This window comes from Vigna angularis, chromosome 8, assembly GCF_016808095.1.
Source record: "Vigna angularis cultivar LongXiaoDou No.4 chromosome 8, ASM1680809v1, whole genome shotgun sequence".
NCBI lineage: Eukaryota > Viridiplantae > Streptophyta > Magnoliopsida > Fabales > Fabaceae > Vigna > Vigna angularis.
In genome coordinates, this window is record NC_068977.1 from 33,755,518 (window position 1) to 33,773,732 (window position 18,215).

The 18,215-nt window shown below is 31.9% G+C and overlaps 2 protein-coding genes across 3 annotated transcripts; one reads left to right on the top strand and one right to left on the bottom strand.

Annotated features, from left to right (window-relative positions):
• The first annotated feature begins 1,823 nt into the window (after window positions 1-1,823).
• Window positions 1,824-6,646, top strand: LOC108344933 (uncharacterized). 2 transcript variants are annotated; one of them, XM_052867190.1, is made up of 10 exons: window positions 1,824-2,306; window positions 2,447-2,524; window positions 3,012-3,321; window positions 3,412-3,635; window positions 3,816-3,918; window positions 4,673-4,777; window positions 4,898-5,068; window positions 5,524-5,694; window positions 6,039-6,139; window positions 6,243-6,646. In XM_052867190.1, exons 1-10 carry the CDS (start codon window positions 1,971-1,973, stop codon window positions 6,300-6,302), a joined length of 1,659 nt encoding a protein of 552 aa, XP_052723150.1. In that variant the 5' UTR covers window positions 1,824-1,970; the 3' UTR covers window positions 6,303-6,646. The 2 variants fall into 2 exon arrangements, with proteins under 2 accessions (XP_052723150.1, XP_052723151.1); XM_052867191.1 differs by having other exon boundaries at window positions 1,828-2,228; window positions 6,243-6,645.
• A 2,009-nt stretch (window positions 6,647-8,655) lies between these two features.
• Window positions 8,656-13,535, bottom strand: LOC108345939 (uncharacterized). The gene is made up of 5 exons (XM_017584803.2): window positions 12,856-13,535; window positions 11,491-11,649; window positions 9,710-9,811; window positions 9,445-9,591; window positions 8,656-8,998 (listed from the first exon to the last, which is right to left on the bottom strand). Exons 1-5 carry the CDS (start codon window positions 13,396-13,398, stop codon window positions 8,864-8,866), a joined length of 1,086 nt encoding a protein of 361 aa, XP_017440292.1. The 5' UTR covers window positions 13,399-13,535; the 3' UTR covers window positions 8,656-8,863.
• Window positions 13,536-18,215: the final 4,680 nt, after the last annotated feature.

Sequence of the window (18,215 nt, forward strand, 5' to 3'; positions counted from 1 at the left end):
TACCAGATCGTCCAATATACAGGCCGGTCGGACGTACCGTTTATTGCACGTAACGATCATATGGGCCGGTGGTGACTCTTACCTCATCAAACAGATACACAATGGTCGGCCGACCAACCCAAGAGCCGAACTAAAGGGACCGACCGACCATAGTGCTAATTAATCCAGTTTAAGGTAAATGGAGATTAAAAACTATTGGGCTGAATTTGGGCCGTGATTAACTTTTCACTAATCCCAAGCCCATAGTGGAAACTATAAATTTAGGTCCATGGTGAGTAGTAGATAGGTTGCATTTACTGCACATTTATTGCGATTCGATAGAAAAAAGTTATTGCTCTCAACTGACTTTAGCATCGGAGAATCTTTTGCAGGTCTCCCACCCCAGAATTGAAGAGGAAATTGAGGAACGAAGTACGGAGGACCGGATATACGAAGGACGAGAAGAAGAGAACGTGGAGGTATTAAACGACACAGCCCTACACATCCGAAACACTCTTTATTATTTCAACACAACAAAATAAAAAGTATATTTTGATTCATCTTCAACCTCAAAATAATTAGCATATCCATTATCTAAAATGTGACAATGTTATGAGACCTTTTGAATACATAAGAGTAACGCACAAAGGTGAGTCCCCACCTCACCAAAGGCAATACATTTCCCAAGGTCAACAATGTCATTACAAACATTAAACACAAAGTAAATCACAAATAAAAAAATAATAATAACTTCAACAAATTCAAAACAAAGATATGATACCAAATGAAAACATAAAGCAGAAAAAAGAAGTAAAAATTAACATTTAGTCATTGCCACCATCACGAAAATTCTTTATTGTGCTTTTCAGTATCAAACTCTCACCCTCATAAACTCTTATATGATAGTATAGTATAAATGAAAACAAATTTGATGACAAAATACATAATACTTGTGAAATTTATAGAACTCTGCCCATTACAAAATAACTGTTAAATTGTTATAAATTTGTTAACAAGATGTTCAAAATTATAGTATTAAAACTTAACTTTTAAAAATATGCAGACATAACATCAAATTTTAAATAAAACTTAAGTTCTAAGAACAAATATTATTATTTTTATTTTAAAAGTGTTTCTTTTACTAATAAACACAAATGAATTGTTGAAATATAAAATTTGTAAAACCTTGAAACAGAAGTTATAACATGATCTTAAAAAATAATATGAAAAAAAATTAAGAGATCATATCTTATTCAATACTATCACTATATGACTCTTTCTTTAGACTTAATAATGAATTTATTGACTTTTCTATAAATTGAATAACCATGTACATATTCGTTTTAAGTTTTTTGTTTATAAGTGAAAATTGAAGGCAAAAAATTCAAACATGATAAATTCATGTCATAAATATGTACTTAAGAACTAAAACAAATTCATTGATTAATGTAAATTTAGGGGGAAGAAATTTTACTCTCTTTTACATTATAATAGCTACTTACTTTTTTTCTTTTTACATTCCTCAATACTAAATTTACTTTTCTGAAAGAGAAAAACATAAAATCTATAGTCTGAATTCAATTTGATTTTTGTTTGATTAAAATTGGAGTTACATTGATAAACTACAAATAGGATTGTCAATTGAACCCTAAAAATCATAATTATTGAAATTTTACAAAATTAGATTACTAATTCAGGCTCCATTTAATGTTTAACTTTCTAGTTATGATAATTTATGTTTCTTTACGTACAAAACTTCAAACCCTACTCTCATCTCTTACACGGCTAAACAAGCTTTTATAGCTCATAATAACAAATGGTTACTCTTTCTTGTTTTCTTCACGTAGTTAGTTCCGTTTAACATAAGAAACTAGGAACAAAATCTGCAAGACAAACCAATCACTTGGGATAAGAAAACGAAAACACAAATAACAGATAAAACAAATAAATAAAAAAACGTGTTTCTGTTCACAGAACATTAAAAGAGAAAAATGCTTCTTAATCACATTGCCGCCGGATTCTGTTGGATCGACCCGCAACAACCCGACCGGAACCACGAAACCCGACTCACTTCCTATCGTTTCCATCGCCGGCGGGTGACGTCGCCGAGTGCGGCGTTCCATGGCGTGCGAATGGAGAAGAATGGCCACCAACGGCGATCGATATGCACCGCCGACGAGCTTCACCGGGTCGTGGTTTCGAACTCCGATTGGAAGCTCGCTCTGTGGCGCTACCTTCCTTCTCCAGAGGTTCCCCTCTTCTCAAGTGCTCAAATTTTTGCTTTCTGTGAATATCCTTTTGGCAATGCACTGATGTATAGCTTCCGGGTATTGAATTCCCTCGTTTTTATCGAAAAGCATGGGAACAAAGGCTCAATGCTAGTCATTTTTGGCAAATTTTACGTTAGTTTCTCAAGATTTAAAGGTAGTGGTATTGAAAGATATAAGCTTTTGTATGTGTTTTGCAGGCACCGTTGAGGAATCACCCGCTTTTGTTGTTGTCAGGGGTTGCTACCAATGCAATTGGCTATGATCTCTCTCCTGAGGTAACCTTGTTTCCATTAAAAAATCATAGAACTGTCTTGGGAATGATAGAGATTTTAAAAAAGGGTTCGTCGCGACTCAACCTATCACATCCTCGACTGGGGCCACATTTGTCCTCTATTTCTCACAATGACAAATATTGCGGCGAAATCGCAACCCTGCCTGGAAATTTAAAACCTTTGAAATGATTGACGCAGGTTCTGCACCGATTAAACATTACTTTCATAGTTTCATGATTTCATTTTGTTAAGATTTTTTTAGAAGTTCATCTTGTTGGTTTTTTGTCTGTAAATTTAAATCTGATGTTTGATTATATGTGACAGTAATCCCTGAAAATTTGGTTTTTAACTTTCCAATGGTAGATTCATGTAGCTGGCATCAGGAATAAGACTTTGTTGTTGGGGTGACGGTTATTAGTGACAGTATTTTGTTCTAGTCTAGGATACCGTTAAAGGATATCTGTGATGAGTATATGTTGTTCATGTTCAGTCTTCATTTGCTCGGTACATGTCGGCACAAGGTTTTGATACGTGGATTCTTGAGGTTCGGGGTGTTGGGTTGAGCACTATTGGAGATAGCTTGGAGGAAAACGAGGAATGCCTAAAGAATTTGTCTGAGATTGATTCTGCTATTAGTGATGAAATTGGTAAAAACAGTGCTTCTCCAGCAAGATTAATGGGACTTGAGAACCTTGGCTCTCCCGAAATTACAACTAAATTTGAGGAAATGAGGTTAACAAGGAGTTTCATGGACATTTTTACAAGGATATCTGAAAAGCTTGCAGGCTTTCTGAATCCGGGTTAGTGAAGGAATCATATTCATAGGAACCTGTCATTTTTAACATTGTATGATTACATCAACCGTTAATACGAAAATTCCTATTTTTCAGATTCGTTGGAGGGAGGAAAGAACTCTGCACTTGTTGGTCAAATCAAGGATTTCAATCGGAGACTTCGAGCTATTATTGAAGGTCAACAGTTGGTCCCAGCACAGATTTTAGAACTGCAAGACCGATTTTCTGCCACACTAGAAGAGTTTCAGAAACAGATTCAGTTGATTATTAAGTATGATTGGGACTTTGACCATTATCTGGAAGAGGATGTACCTGCAGCGGTGAGGTGACATTCCTTGGTGATGTTTTTACTTTTAATTTGGCAAGAGTTCTACTTTTATCTCTTTCTTTACTTCTGTGGTGTACTTTTATTTTTGTTCCACTAAATATTAGCTTAAAAAATTGGATGATCTCAATAAATTTGTTTTTTTAATTTCTGGTTTAATACATTCAACCATTAGATGGAGTACATAAGAGCTCAATGCCAGCCAAGGGATGGAAAATTGCTTGCAATTGGTCACTCAATGGGGGGTATATTGTTGTATGCAAGGCTTTCACGTTGCTGTAAGTCCCATGGATCTGCTTCTGTTTTATTTTTTCTACAAGTAATGTAATTATGGGGCTCTGTTTTCATTCACGATTTATTTGATAGATATATGAAAAGTCCATATTTGCTTGTTTTGTGGTGCAAGTTTGTTCACACAATTTATCAAGGTTGCTTTGTGCATTTCACTTTCTAATTTAATTTGATAGTATATAAAAGTTTAGCAATAAAAGCATGCAAAAAGGTAGCAACAACCTTAATTTTACTTCGACTTCACTGCAAGAAAGAATCACTCTATTCTAGAATTTTCATAAGTCAAATGCAGAAGAACTCTTCTTTAATGTATGGATTAAATAATCCTTTTGTAATGGTAGTGGCAGTCAAGTGCTTTCAATTACAGCATTTAATTCAGTCTGTATCGTTTGAAGGAAATTATGAACCATATTGATCTTGAGCATTTTGACTTTGTCCATTCCTTTTTAATTGAGTGACATATTTGGAACTTAATTATTGTACACATCACTATTTATTAACAAACAAAATAAATTTTAGTTGTTTTACCATTACCATTGTGTACTTAATATATAAATATCTATAGCTATGCACATTATATTCCCTCTTTTATCTTGTGATAAATTTTATGGATAGGTTGAGATCTTGTGTGGAAGGAACATTGTTGTGAATAGTGATTTGTAAAGGAACCTGTTTGCAAATTATTTCTGCTATGTGTTGATCAATATTTATTTTTTCTTTTTCCAACATAAATTATGTTAGGTTTTGAAGGAAAGGATTCTGGCTTGGCATCTGTTGTTACTTTGGCATCATCACTTGACTATACTCCTTCAAAATCATCTCTCAAGTTGCTTTTACCCCTGGCAAGTGTTTAAGGAAACTGATTGTGTGGTGACAAATTTTATTTGTTTTGATCCGTGCCAGTAATATGTACCTAAGCTAAAGATACAGAAAAACTAAGATGACCATGCCTTCTTTTGCAGACAGAACCTGCTCAGGCTTTGAACATTCCTGCTATTCCAGTTGGGCCATTGATGGCCACTGTTTATCCCCTTGCAAGCTACCCTCCGTATGTTTTATCTTGGCTGAATTATCAGATTTCAGCTCAAGATATGATGGATCAGAAACTGTTCGAGAAGCTTGTTTTGAACAACTTCTGTAAGTTCCATTTATTTTTCATCAAGCATTGTTTCTCAACTTTTTGTACTGAGTCCTTTCAACTACATTATGCACTTTAGCAAAAGAATTCCTTATGAAACTATACACAGTACATTGTTACATGTCTTATCAAAATTAAATTAAGAGATGAAACATCCCCTCTATCTTATTGTAATTCTTCAATGTGCATACTAATCTGTGCAACAGTCATCTCTATAATTTTTTGAATGCTGCAGTTAATTGATTTGTGAAGCTACAGCCCTATCTGGATCTTGTACTTACCTAGTTTCATCTCTATCAAGCTAAATGCTATTGTTAAGATGTTCCACGTTGTGATAATTGTTAGATCTTTCAGACTTTACTTTGGGTTTTCTGCAAGTTCTTAAATTGTGAGATCTATGATGCTGTTGCAAACATTTTCTCTTACAAAATTTGTATTGTTCTCTTATTGACAGGTACCATACCTTCCAAGATTCTGTTGCAGTTATCATCAGTTTTCCAAGAAGGTGGTCTACGTGACAGGAGTGGAACATTCTTCTACAAGGACCATCTCTGCAAAATTGATGTTCCTATCTTAGCCGTCGCTGGTGACCAAGACTTGATCTGTCCTCCCGAAGCTGTATATGGTATTAAAACCAACCATGAGAAAAAAAATAAAAATCTATGAGCATACTCTTTAACACACTTTTCCACACATTCTCTTATTAGTTGAAATTCATCTTAGTCTCACTAAACATTTGGGTCACATTTCTCAATTGTTTGGCTTTATTCCCAAACTAGTGAGACCCACATGAATTCAACCAGTAAGAAAGAGTGAGTTAGAAAAAAGATTGTTAGAGAGTGTGTTGTTTGTTAGTACTCATCATCATCATTATCATCATCTTTTAAAGATTTAGCTTTCTTTATCCAAAGAAAAATATTTTAGCTTTTGTGATGATGAATATAACTTGTAATGATAAATGTGAATCAGAAACGGTGAAGCTTATTCCTGAAGATTTGATTACATACAAAGTCTTTGGGGAGCTTGATGGTCCACACTATGCCCACTATGACTTAGTGGGTGGTCGTCTGGTATGATTATTTTATTGAAAAGGAGTTACAGGCACACATAATTGAATCAACTTTAGATTTTTCAATATGGATTTGTTAACTGTCATTGTACTCCATGCTGCAGGCTGCAGATGAACTGTATCCATGTATAACTGAATTTCTCAGTCAACATGACATCGTTTAGACCATTGGCTCTCTTGGCTCATTCTTTTATACATGAAGAACACTAGATGGAAATTCTCATATACACCCTACAAGATCATGCCCTATATATATATATATATATATATATATATATGCACGATCTGTGGTAATACTTCCTGTGTATAGTTAAAGACAATGCATATAGTCAAAGACACTGTACATATGTAGTTCTAAATAAAGCACATAAGGTGAAAGTACATGTTTGAAATCAGAGTGCTAAGAAAGTAGGTAATAGGAATCAAGTGCTTAGTTTAATCAAATTACAAAGTTATAAACTATTCTAGCGATTATTTTTTAAAGCTTTTAATAAAAGAAGTCATTTTGGTATTAAAATATTCTTGTGATCACTTTTTAGATATTTTTGTTTTAAAAGTTGAAGTTGATTTTTGTTTGTTCACAACAAAAATTGTTTTTTTTTTTAAGTTTATCTTATGGAAGCCTTCATAAAATAGTTTCTGATTTTAGTCAGGTTATAACAGCTTAAAACAAACACATGAAAAGCTTTAAAAAAAGGTAACTTTTTTTTGAAAAAGTGATTCCTTCATTAAAAAAAAAAAGGAGCCTTTTATCAAATAGATCCTTAAGTAGCTATGAATTTTGTTATCTTAACAATTACTTTTCTCTCCAACTACCATCCTTTTCACTTCTTGTGAAGTTTGTAATATAAAAAATCCTTTTTTTATGCTTTGGGCAAACACCATAAGAAATTACAACTTTTCTTAATCTTGATAGCTAGTTTTATCATCAGTGTCATCTCAGCAAAACACATTATAAGGAAATGCAGTTTTCTTTTTCTCGAAGGTATTTTTACATCGGATAAGATCCATCATATTTACATAGTGAAAGACCAAAAAGTAATTTTTACTTGCAGTACCAATCATTTGTAGTCATACATTTTAGGCCAAATAGTATCAATGAATTTTCATCTTTCACAGTGGAGACCAACAGAAAAAGGTATTGCAGCTTTAACAATGCATCACACTTCCTGCTAAAGTACGTTTGAAACTCTACCCTACAATCAATCATTAGAGTAGAAGACAATCAGAAAAGGAAATTCCATAACAAACTTCAGAAGAATGTGAATAACGTACAAAAGATGTGTCGGTGAGAGAAATCACATCTAAAAGAACAAACTCAAGATTTAGAAGATCTGAGTTGTTCGAAAAGAGATATCAAAAATTTGTTTTGATTTTCGGTATTAGACATACATATTTGGCAATATCTTTTTTTCTTTGTTTAGAAATAATTTTGCTTCCAAAAGATTATATAAAGAGGTATGAATTCTATTAATACAAAAGTTACTATTAACAGATAGCTAACTGAACAGAGAGCCCAAAAAATATTAACAACCATGGCCAGCTAACTGTAATAAAGCTACAAATAACTTTAATAAATATTTTCTAAATTTATATTGAAAATGTAGTATTTATTTAATATACTTTTCCAATAAGTAAAAGATAAAAAGAAGTAAAGTACACATAACACATGTATAATAAATCTAATGTACACTACACATACATAGGTATTGCTAAACTCTACACTTAGAAGATTAAGACATGCTACTGATAAAGAAATTAAAAGAAATGTTACTAATGCACTTTCATCGTCATTTTTAATTGATTTTCATGTTATTTTAATTAGATTACAAGAATAAGAGCAAGTGAATTTGCTATGAAATTTATATTTGGTTTTTGAGAAAAATGTATTTATATTATACTTTCGGTCCCATTTTGTTTTAAACTGTGATTCTAATACGATGAAATCAATTTTTCAGTAACAAACAGACATTTCACCGAGTTAGTAATTTGTGGGGATGTTTTGCGATGTTTATTTTGGATGTTAACTAGAGACATTTTTCAAACATTTGTGGTGCAAGCTTAACACAGCAAAATCTCAGAGACAACCCAACATTTATTTAGAAACAACCAGATCCAAGAATCATTCTGCACAACCTATGAACTTGCATTCACCATCTCTGCAAACCCACTCCAGCGCAAGTCTTCAAAACTAAAAGAAATTAGTACTCACCTGAACATAGCCCATTCTTAATATTAAGACAAAGATTGACAAGTATAAGAAATAAAAGCACATTTTTTCTTAATTTTTTTAAAAGGGCTAATTTTTGTAACGGAAGTTAAGTTATGCTTACCTTCAATCAAATTCTGAACAAAATGGTTTTAAACTTACTCTGATGTAAGCACTCAACCCAATTTAAAAAGGAGCATTGTTTTGAGCTCATGAGGGTTTCTTAATGAAGGTTAGGACAAGACAACATGGAATTGCACAGTACAAAAAGGAAGAGTAAGTGGTCATTTATGAACTTCTTGTTTACCTGGCAACATTCAAATTTCATACCCTTATGAATAATAAGCAAAAAGCACTGTTCAGTTATGAGGCCATTAACAAATATAACACTTGCAAGAATAAACTGTGGACTCCTCACTATGGAAGCCAAAAGTTTTATAATATATGATGATTGGTTATGCTGCATATAAAAACTATACATCAATTTAAGGGTAAAAAACATGAGGATAGTGCCACTTAGGGTCGAACCACAACTTCTTGCTTACAAACTGGACAGAAGTTTTTATGCACAAGCCACTGTTTTATACACTGAAAGTGATAGCTGTGATCACACTTCAATTTCCCCAACTCATCACCTGCTTCATACTCCTCCTGATCACACAAACAAAACACATTAACATAATGTTCAATTATTTAAAAATTAAAAATACCAGTTTTTTTTAGAACAGAAGCATATAGTTTTATACATTTTATGGTGTTCTTATTTAATCAGAGTTGAAATTTAATTTTGATCATTCACATAAACTAAAGTAAAAAACCAATTGTAAGTAGAAAACAACACAACACATTATATGACATTTATATTTTAGCTACTTTACAAATTTTACTCATTTTAATCCTACACAGTTAATAAAATTATGCAGTTTTCATACTATATATTAAGAGAGTAAAACCATCTTTTACTAAGTATGAAAGCTAAAACTAAGATGTCTACATGAACTAAAACAAAACCAGGTATTTGTAAGAGTAACATATTTAACTCGGCTTCCTGCAATGCTTATAAAGCAAATGATAATAATGTAACTTTACAAGCTCACCTGACAAACACTGCACTTTTTGTCTTCTTGATGCTTTGATGCATCATTTGAACTTGAAAGTTTAACTTTTCTTATGTTGTGTCCCATCTCATCTTCTTTGAGTCCAGTGCTGACATGACCTATTCTCTCACCCAGCTCAAGCAATTGCTGTTGCACAGACAGAATTTGTTTACAATAAACAGTGAAAATGTATGCACAGAGAGACAAAATCCTTTACAAAATGAAAATAATAGAAACCTTAGTAACTAGAGAAAGGAACTCTGACCTCGTATGACATGTTATCAACATCAAGTCTCCAGTCTCTAAATTGGTCGTGCGAGTTAAAGCGACCCCCCATTATTATTCTTCTTCCTCGGATTATCATTATCTTCAAAGTTCCAATAACAATCAAGATATACAATATATCACTTCCTGAATACAATAATAACTAAACCAAGCATTCATATCTTATATTTGTGACGCTGATGTTTCTATACACAAGTTTGTTCTTGTTAATAAATCAAACCCTTCAATAACAAGCCTTAGTAATTTGTTTACACATGTAACCCCAACACAGGAAAAAAAAAACAGCATAACAAAACATAATTCAAAATTGTGAGAAAGCAGGTAGCACTAAAATTAAAATGACATACTTTAAAATTTAAACATGAAAAGGTGCTGTTTGTAATTTCATTCCAATTTTTAAAAAACAAGAAGATCCCCTTTTTAACTCTTCTTACTACATATGGAATTTTGTTTCGATTTCAATAGAAATAAACAAATTATAAGAACTGTCACCTCAAAGGAGAAAACTGATGTGATAAAAACCTAATAATAGGTACCTAGTCAAGACATCAGAAAAGGTTAAATCTTCAATATACCAAAATAGGAAGCTTTCATCCAAGAGGGACTGCATTTACCCTTGTTTGTCGACTATGAAGAACCCTTTTTACCTCATTTGCAACATCAAACGCTTGTTCTCTCTGGTGCCTTTTCACTGCACCCACCTTTCTGTTTTCCAACTATGATGCCTTAGGTACATAAAAAACAATGGGCTTGGGCTCTTTTTCTTCCCTTGTATTTAAAGATTAGTGCTTTTTTTTTTAAAAAAAAAATCATTTAAATTTAAATTTTATATAAAAGCAAGATAATATTTTTCCATTTTTAAAATATATTTTATAAAAAAAGAAAAGAAATTAGGCACAAAATGTATAAAAGTCTAGAAAAAATAGAGTCAAAATCTCAAAGCAATGCAATATTTTCCACTGGCTGTACAAATACCATCATTCTATCTACAAATTTGCAGAAACTTAATCATTATATAATGGTGTCACATGCTATTAAATATTTTTCTTATTTAACCTGGATAACGAAGATATATTAACCTAAATTATAATGATTTCATTATTGATTAAGTTTATTATTGCTTTTACTTTTTTATCTTCTTATTTGCCTTGGCCCTCATAAAAATTTCCTAACTTCATTCATGAGACTTGGCAAATACTCTCTTATTATCCAATTTTTAATATAGACATATTTCTAAATTTAAATATACCTATTAAATACTCTCTCTTCTTCTTTTATCTATTTTCTTATCATATCATATTGTTTAACACCATCTACTGCAAGAACATGTAACTCACTTTGATCACATTCCTACATTTGAAACAAGAATGTTGCAATACCACAATACATGGAAGACTCAGAAGTTATGATCATCAAATTCAATGACAGATCATATACCAATTAAGCAAAAGTTCTTATATAGAAAATCCAAAATTTGCTCCAAGTGTCTATGTATAAAACATGCTCTGTAATCCATTAAAGTTAACAACATGAATACATAAACATCAAATAATTTATGCACTGATAGTATAAAGAGCTTTTCCACTATCATGCTGTAAGAAAATCTCATTTGTTAAGTTTATGGTCTTGCATAAGCGAATTACTCAGAAGACATCTCTACCACCGTTTCTGAGAGATTGACAGTGAAAAGGTTTACACTTTCCATACAAAAAGGTTAAACATTTAAACTTATAATGAAAGGGTATAAGAACAAAAACCAACCTCAGGAAGACCATCAGGAGAAGGATGTGGAACGTGGCGATAGAATCTAGCAGTTCCAAAAGGGTCTAACCCAGTACGTGCTGTGAAGATATCAGATTCATCATCCAGAAAAGAGAAATTTTCTGGCTTTACAATGCGCCTTCCAAAGTAAGATGAACGCTGCCATGATATTTATGAAGCAGAGTTAGACCATGTCAGAGCAAGTAGAGACCAAAACAATGACGAAACTTAACTAACCCAGATGGATCAAAAGTCTCAACTTCATTGTGTTGTACAATAGGATAAAACAAACAACTAAGAATGTTAGTGATGATAATGAGTGTTCTCTTTCACTTTATGTCTTCAAGGGGTCCACGAGAAAGCAATCAAGAACTCCACCATGTGTTTGTGACTTGACTAGGAAATGGGATGCGTACACGCATTGAAGATGCTGGTAGCTATTTATACATAGTTCTGCATCTCGTAAGCCATCTTTTTAATCTTTGTCCTAATTACTAAGCTAGAGAGTATTGAGACGATGTCTTATATGCTTTTCCTTGCATGCTTCTAAGACTATTAAGATCAAGTGGGAAACTGTCATGTCATTGGAAGAATTTGTGTGCATGCTTCTAATTCATATCTATCTATGCACCGACAAACTACTATGCTAAATTTATTAATTATTTTTAAAAATCATAAGTAATTATTTTACTGAGTTGATATGTAAACTACAATAACCCTTCATGTCTTGTATACTAAAACTAATGCCTTCTAATAGTACAAATATTTATTCAAACTAAAAAAGGAACAGTCAGTACAAATATAACATCTTTAAATTTTTAAAAGAATACCTAATAAAATATATGAAACACTTAATAATTATTAGCTTTTAATATAAAAAACAATTTTAGAATTTTTGACAGTTAATTTAGTCAAATCATTGATGTCGTATTTCATAACTTGTATAGTATATATTTTTCAATTATTTTATATCTCAGTTTGTTTTAGTTAGAAAAGAAACACCCTTTTCATCAACATTACATCATAGATCAATCAATCAACCAAACAAGGCAAACCAAAATGATTGATGATCTTAACACGCCCTAAGGATCAATTCTCTCCAAGTTAGTAACATGACAAACACATCCAACCACAAAAACTTGTTCATCATACCATAAGAGGCGTTATCATGCTCAGAATTTTTCACATATAGAACAAATTACAAATCAACTTACACAGTGAGTTTATTAACTTTTACGCTACTTGTAGTCATAAATTTCACGTCAGTTGAAAGTGCAAAATTTCATTGGTAACACAAAAATTAAAGGTCTAAATGATTGAAGAGGAAAGAAAGACCATTGTGAAAAATTGAGAACAGTATTGTACCTCCCTCTCCACCACATCAAGTTTTCCTCTTGCAGAAACATCCTTCCTAGCCACAACACAGTCCACAGATGCAGCAGCAGCAGCAGCATCTGTTGAGAACCCAATACCGGGACCACACCAAACATCCTGAAAATCCACACATGTTCCACCAGAAACATCATCAACAACCCCATCACATGTCTTGTTACTGCTACTGTTACCGTTCCTCTTGTGCTTTTTCTTCCTGTTCCTCTTTCCTTCCCAATCCGCCGAGGACCGGATCACCGTGGGCACAGAAACCTTCTGTGATGCTCTGACAGTGCAACCGAGTCCTCTGAAGCTTGCTGTAGAGAATTTTTTGCTGTTTTTGGTGCTGTTTTGGTCTCTGACATGTGTGGTTTCATTAGAGGTGGAGAATGAAGATAAGAGAGAGGAGATGGTGAATTTGGTGTGAGATGATTGAATTGTAGAAGGGATTTGAGGGTTTGGATCAGTTTCTGAAATGGGGCATCCGAATTGGTTTCTTGGTCTTCTCCATTTCATGTGTTCAGTCACAACAGGCATGGTTTAGAGAGAAAGGGAGAGAAATAAATGGTGTTAAGAGACTTTGAAAAAGGACTGAAACATAATCTTGAAACTGGTCTTGGAAGCAAAGGAACTGTCTAGTTATGTGGAACGCAGAGAATGTGGATTTATATTTTCCATGGTGAGAGGACATTAAATAATAGAAGAATGGTAAATTTTTATCAAACAGAAACATTCGAGAGGACAGTTAAACTGCAACTTGACAAAGTAAACCTTCAATTTCATCTATAAAGTATTATTATCTTGTACACTGTCCTTAAAATAAAAATAACATATTTTCAGTATTAAAAATCATGTTAAATAGCTCTTGAACTGTTACATATGTTAATACAATCAAGAGGGTTACTCAGTAAAGATACTTAAGAGGGTGAGATTTCCAACTAATTATTCATGCATCTTATTAACAGAGACAGCATATAACAGAAGGATAGGATGTGGATTGATTAGTTTTGAGATAATGTTTTTCTTTTTGATTTATATAATTGTGCGAGTTACTTTCCTTAATGCTGTTGTTTGTTAGGTGGGACCAGGTTTGTCTTGTTGTTGGAATTGTGGGCATATGCTATTATTGAACAGGGGTGTGTGAGGCCATGGAATCTGACTACTTTTGCTTCTTTTTGTGCATTTTAAGCCAAACTGATACAACACATCAGAGCTAAAGTTGGAAAACCCTTCTTCTGTGATTGTTCTTGGAGTGTAGTGTTTTGGCTTGTGGCTTCAATTAGAATGGAAAAGATGTAAAGGGGGCACAAGAGACCAATGGATCATATCTTATGCCATAAAAACATTAAATAATTAGATGACACTGCAGAAAGTTAGATTTCAGAAAAAGGGTCCCATTCTGAAATCACAGGGTTAAAATCATGAATGTTTTTTGGATGTAGTGTGTCACACCCTTCGTTTTACTTGCACAGAATCATAAATGGTTTGTTATCATGTGTTGTGGGGTGCCTTAGATTTTGACCCAAGAAAAAATGTCTTGTCTTTCATGTAAAGCAACCTTGCTAGCTGTAACTTCCATGCATTCATTTTCGTGAAATTATGAATTATTTTTGCATACATATATTCTACCAAAAGTGATATGTGGATGATGGAGAGAAGAAGGCAACAAAGAAAAAGAGAATAAGTGAAATTTACTTACAAAAATATTCTCCTAACTATTTCAACTCATTTCACTGTTTGTTATTCCCAATGTGAATGGGTCATGTTATATGCACTTATATAATTAATTATATAAACTTGTCTTCACTTACACTCTATGAGAATAGATATATTCTATGTATAAAGTGAATTCAAATATTCTATGTATTAATGTTTAAATTATGTCTTTTAAAATTAAAAGAAATGTCTGGAGGAAATCAAGTTAGCATTGTAATGCAATGATATAGATAAAATACAAAATAATGTGTTTAATTAAACACAAAAATTGTTAAGTAAAATATATTTAAATACTCTTAATAAAATATTATATTTTTCGCTGTCTATAATATTTTTCAAGATTTTAAAAATAGAAAAGGACAAAAATCCATCCATTATTTTAGGTATGCATGACCTCTGAGGTTACATATGACTTTAAAAGTGATAGGTATATATATTGTATAAAAGTGCCTATGCTTGGAAAATGACCCTTGGCCCCTTACGAAAGGTTTGTGTGTTAATTCTCTACACATTAAGGTTATTACCATTACCAAATATATGTCTATATATCTTTTCAAATCATGTGAAGTGTATGAAATGTAGTGTGGCTATAAACAACATTCAATTGTGCAAAACTATAGAATAATGGAAGAAATTTAGGTCAATTTAAAAAGTTCTGATTAAATTTAAAAAATAAGTAATTTAAAAATTTTATTGTATTTAGGTCAATTGTCTTAGAAAATATCACTTTAAAAGGAAGAAATTGTGTTTCCAAACACAAATTTGAATTAAGTAATTATAACTTATGTTTCAAAATATAATTTCTTATATCGGTTAAATATGTTTTTCGTCCCTTAAGGATCACACGATTTTGGTTTTAGTCCCTACTCAAAACTTTGATGGTTTTTAGTTCTCGAAGTTTTGAAACTCTTAGTATTAGTCCTTACAAATGGATGAGGTTAAGTTTTAGTGGATGTGGCAAACGGCGATGTCAGATTTGATGCCAGCTATCATGCAAACGACAAACGCCCTTTTTCTGCAGCATTATGTGTTGGAATACCTGGTTGGGTTTTTGCTTCAGAAATACAATCGCAAATGGTTATTCTTCTTCCTTCAGAAATACAACCATGGAAAGTGGAGATGTCTACTTTGGGATCTCTGTCTTCTCCTTCGACGAGCTCAGAGAGGCAACCAACAATTTTGATGAAGCTAGGAAGTTTGGAGAAGGAGGCTTTGGAACTGTTTACTTGGGTAAGAACTAAACTTAAAAATTACCTTTTTCCGTGATTTTGAAATTTTTCTTTAGATTTCACCTTAATTTTACAGTAAAATCTAATTTAAAGAAAAGGCCATTAACTTCTGCAAAATCATCAGTAGTTTGTACATGTTTGGTGAAGAAGAAAATGACACTATTAGCTCTCATCCCAAATGTACGGGCATCTGAGAATGGCACTGTTAGCTCTCATCTCCGTGGTGATGAAGAAAATTCATGCTTTCTGCCATGGCATCTGAGAATGAAAATTGTCATAAAAACTGCTAGTGTATATAGTGTTCTAAGAACGTAGGTGTGGACCTTCCTGACCACGGTGCTGCTGCTGAAGGCGTGGAGGGCGAGGGGCATAAACGGGAAGCTTATGGGTGGCGTAGAAGACGAAGTTAGATTCAACTTGAAAAATGAAACAATTAACGTGACACGACAGCTGGCATCAAACCTGGCATCGCCGTTTGTCACATCCACTAAAACTTAATGTCATCCATTTTTAAGGACTAATACTAAGAGTTTCAAAACTTCCAGAACTAAAAACCATCAAAGTTTTGAGTAGGGATTAAAACCAAAATCGCGTGATACTTAAGGGACGAAAAACATATTTAACCCTTCTATGTATTTTTTTTTGTTAGAGTGATATCAAAACGTAATTTTTATTTTATTTTTTAAATGTGGAAAAAACGTATAAACATAATTTTTTTTATTTTATAGAAATTTTGTTTTCATGTACATTTTTTTTTTGCTTACAATATTATTTTTAATGTGAAACTCTTCCACGAACATATATTAGTAGAAATTTGTTGGTTGAATTGGATTATAAAAACAATATGTAAAATTGAATAATAAACTTGAAAATCACGAGTAAAAATCACATAAACTCTTGACGAAAGAGTATTAAAACTTGTTATAATTATGAAAACTTTCAATGATAAGCCTCCAAATTCTGTGATAATAACACATAGCATAGCACCATCATCTTTGTGGTTTATTTAGGATATAATATTGCACATATTTAAAATAAATAAACATGTATATGGAAAAAGAGGAGTGGTAGAATTTGAAATGTATTTGTTTTAAATACCTGCAAATATTATATCCTAAAAGAAACTTGGGAGTGACATTATTATATAATCTACCGTAGATATAGAAGGCTTATTACAGGGAGTTACCATGACAAGTGTCAAATCTCTTTCTTTCATCTAAAAGTTTTATGTGACTTTCACTTATGAGTTCCACACTTTAATTGTTCAATTATTTGTACTTACAAGTTAATTCATCCAAAAAATCTCTACTAATCAAATCGTGCAGGAGTCTAACATTGGAAATAATATAGTGAGCAAAATTTAAAAAAAAAAGTGTATGAAAAGCACAATTTTCATGTAATAAAAAATCATGTTTATACTCCACAAATTTAAAATTAATAGAAGTGTTGTTTTGAAATATAAAAATTTACATAAGAAAGAAAATATTTTTCAAAACATGATTTTCTAATTATTTTATAAACATTTCTTCATTTTTAAATTGTGTTACCTACCTATACACCTATTTTTTTCTTAAAATACCTATTTTTATTAATTCAATACCATTTGAGTAAAAGAAAAAAGAAAAAAAAAAGAAACTAGAGTGAAAAACTTAATGTTGCTATGTGAAGATCTTTTTAATTAAAGGCTTGCATATTATCATTAATAATTTGGTGAGATGGTTCGTTGGATAAGACATAGAACTAACTTCTAAAATAATAACATTTATTTTCCTCTTTCAAAATATGAAACTAATATTCTTCAACAAAATATCATTCTTTTGAATAATTAACAAATCATTTTTGATAAATTTTATTGTCGTTTTTGAATTTATAGTAATAAAGAAAGGAAAACCGAAACTAAGTTTTACACAAATTATATTAATGTTCTTATTAAATCAAAGAAACCCGACAAATTCTACAAATATTTTTTGGCCTTCAAGTTGAAATGTTTCTAGATCTATTGTTCAAAACTAATAGGGAATATATATAAATCGAGATGATCTCGGATCGGATGATTGATATGCTTTCAAGTATACATAATACACTTAGAGTTATGATGATTTTTTTGTGTGCGTATAATGATATTGGACAAATTTTTAGGTATATAACAAATGTGTTATATATATTCTTTAGTCATCATCAAAGCTCTTTGAAAAATGACAATTTATAATGTGAAAAAAATATAATAATATTAAAAAGTTCAAATAATTGAATGACAAATACAAAAGTAAATCAAGAAATAAGATGCTTATTCAACAAAGACTTGTGTTCTTTGTAGAGAGTTGGAGAAGTGAAGGGCATGAGTTTATACAAAGTATAAAAATGGTGATTTTCATGTAAAGATATTCAAAAAGAAATAAAATGACATGT

What these genes read in the sequence shown, in the direction of transcription:
- LOC108344933 (XM_052867190.1), top strand. Translation starts at nt 1,971, where the DNA reads ATGCTTCTTAATCACATTGCCGCCGGATTCTGTTGGATCGACCCGCAA. An exon ending in AAGAGGATGTACCTGCAGCG is followed by an intron (nt 3,636 to 3,815) that starts GTGAGGTGACAT and finishes TTCAACCATTAG; the next exon opens with ATGGAGTACATAAGAGCTCA. An exon ending in GTTGCTTTTACCCCTGGCAA is followed by an intron (nt 4,778 to 4,897) that starts GTGTTTAAGGAA and finishes TTTTGCAGACAG; the next exon opens with AACCTGCTCAGGCTTTGAAC.
- LOC108345939 (XM_017584803.2), bottom strand. Translation starts at nt 13,398, where the DNA reads ATGCCTGTTGTGACTGAACACATGAAATGGAGAAGACCAAGAAACCAA. An exon ending in TTGATGTGGTGGAGAGGGAG is followed by an intron (nt 11,650 to 12,855) that starts GTACAATACTGT and finishes ATATCATGGCAG; the next exon opens with CGTTCATCTTACTTTGGAAG. An exon ending in TTGATAACATGTCATACGAG is followed by an intron (nt 9,592 to 9,709) that starts GTCAGAGTTCCT and finishes TCTGTGCAACAG; the next exon opens with CAATTGCTTGAGCTGGGTGA.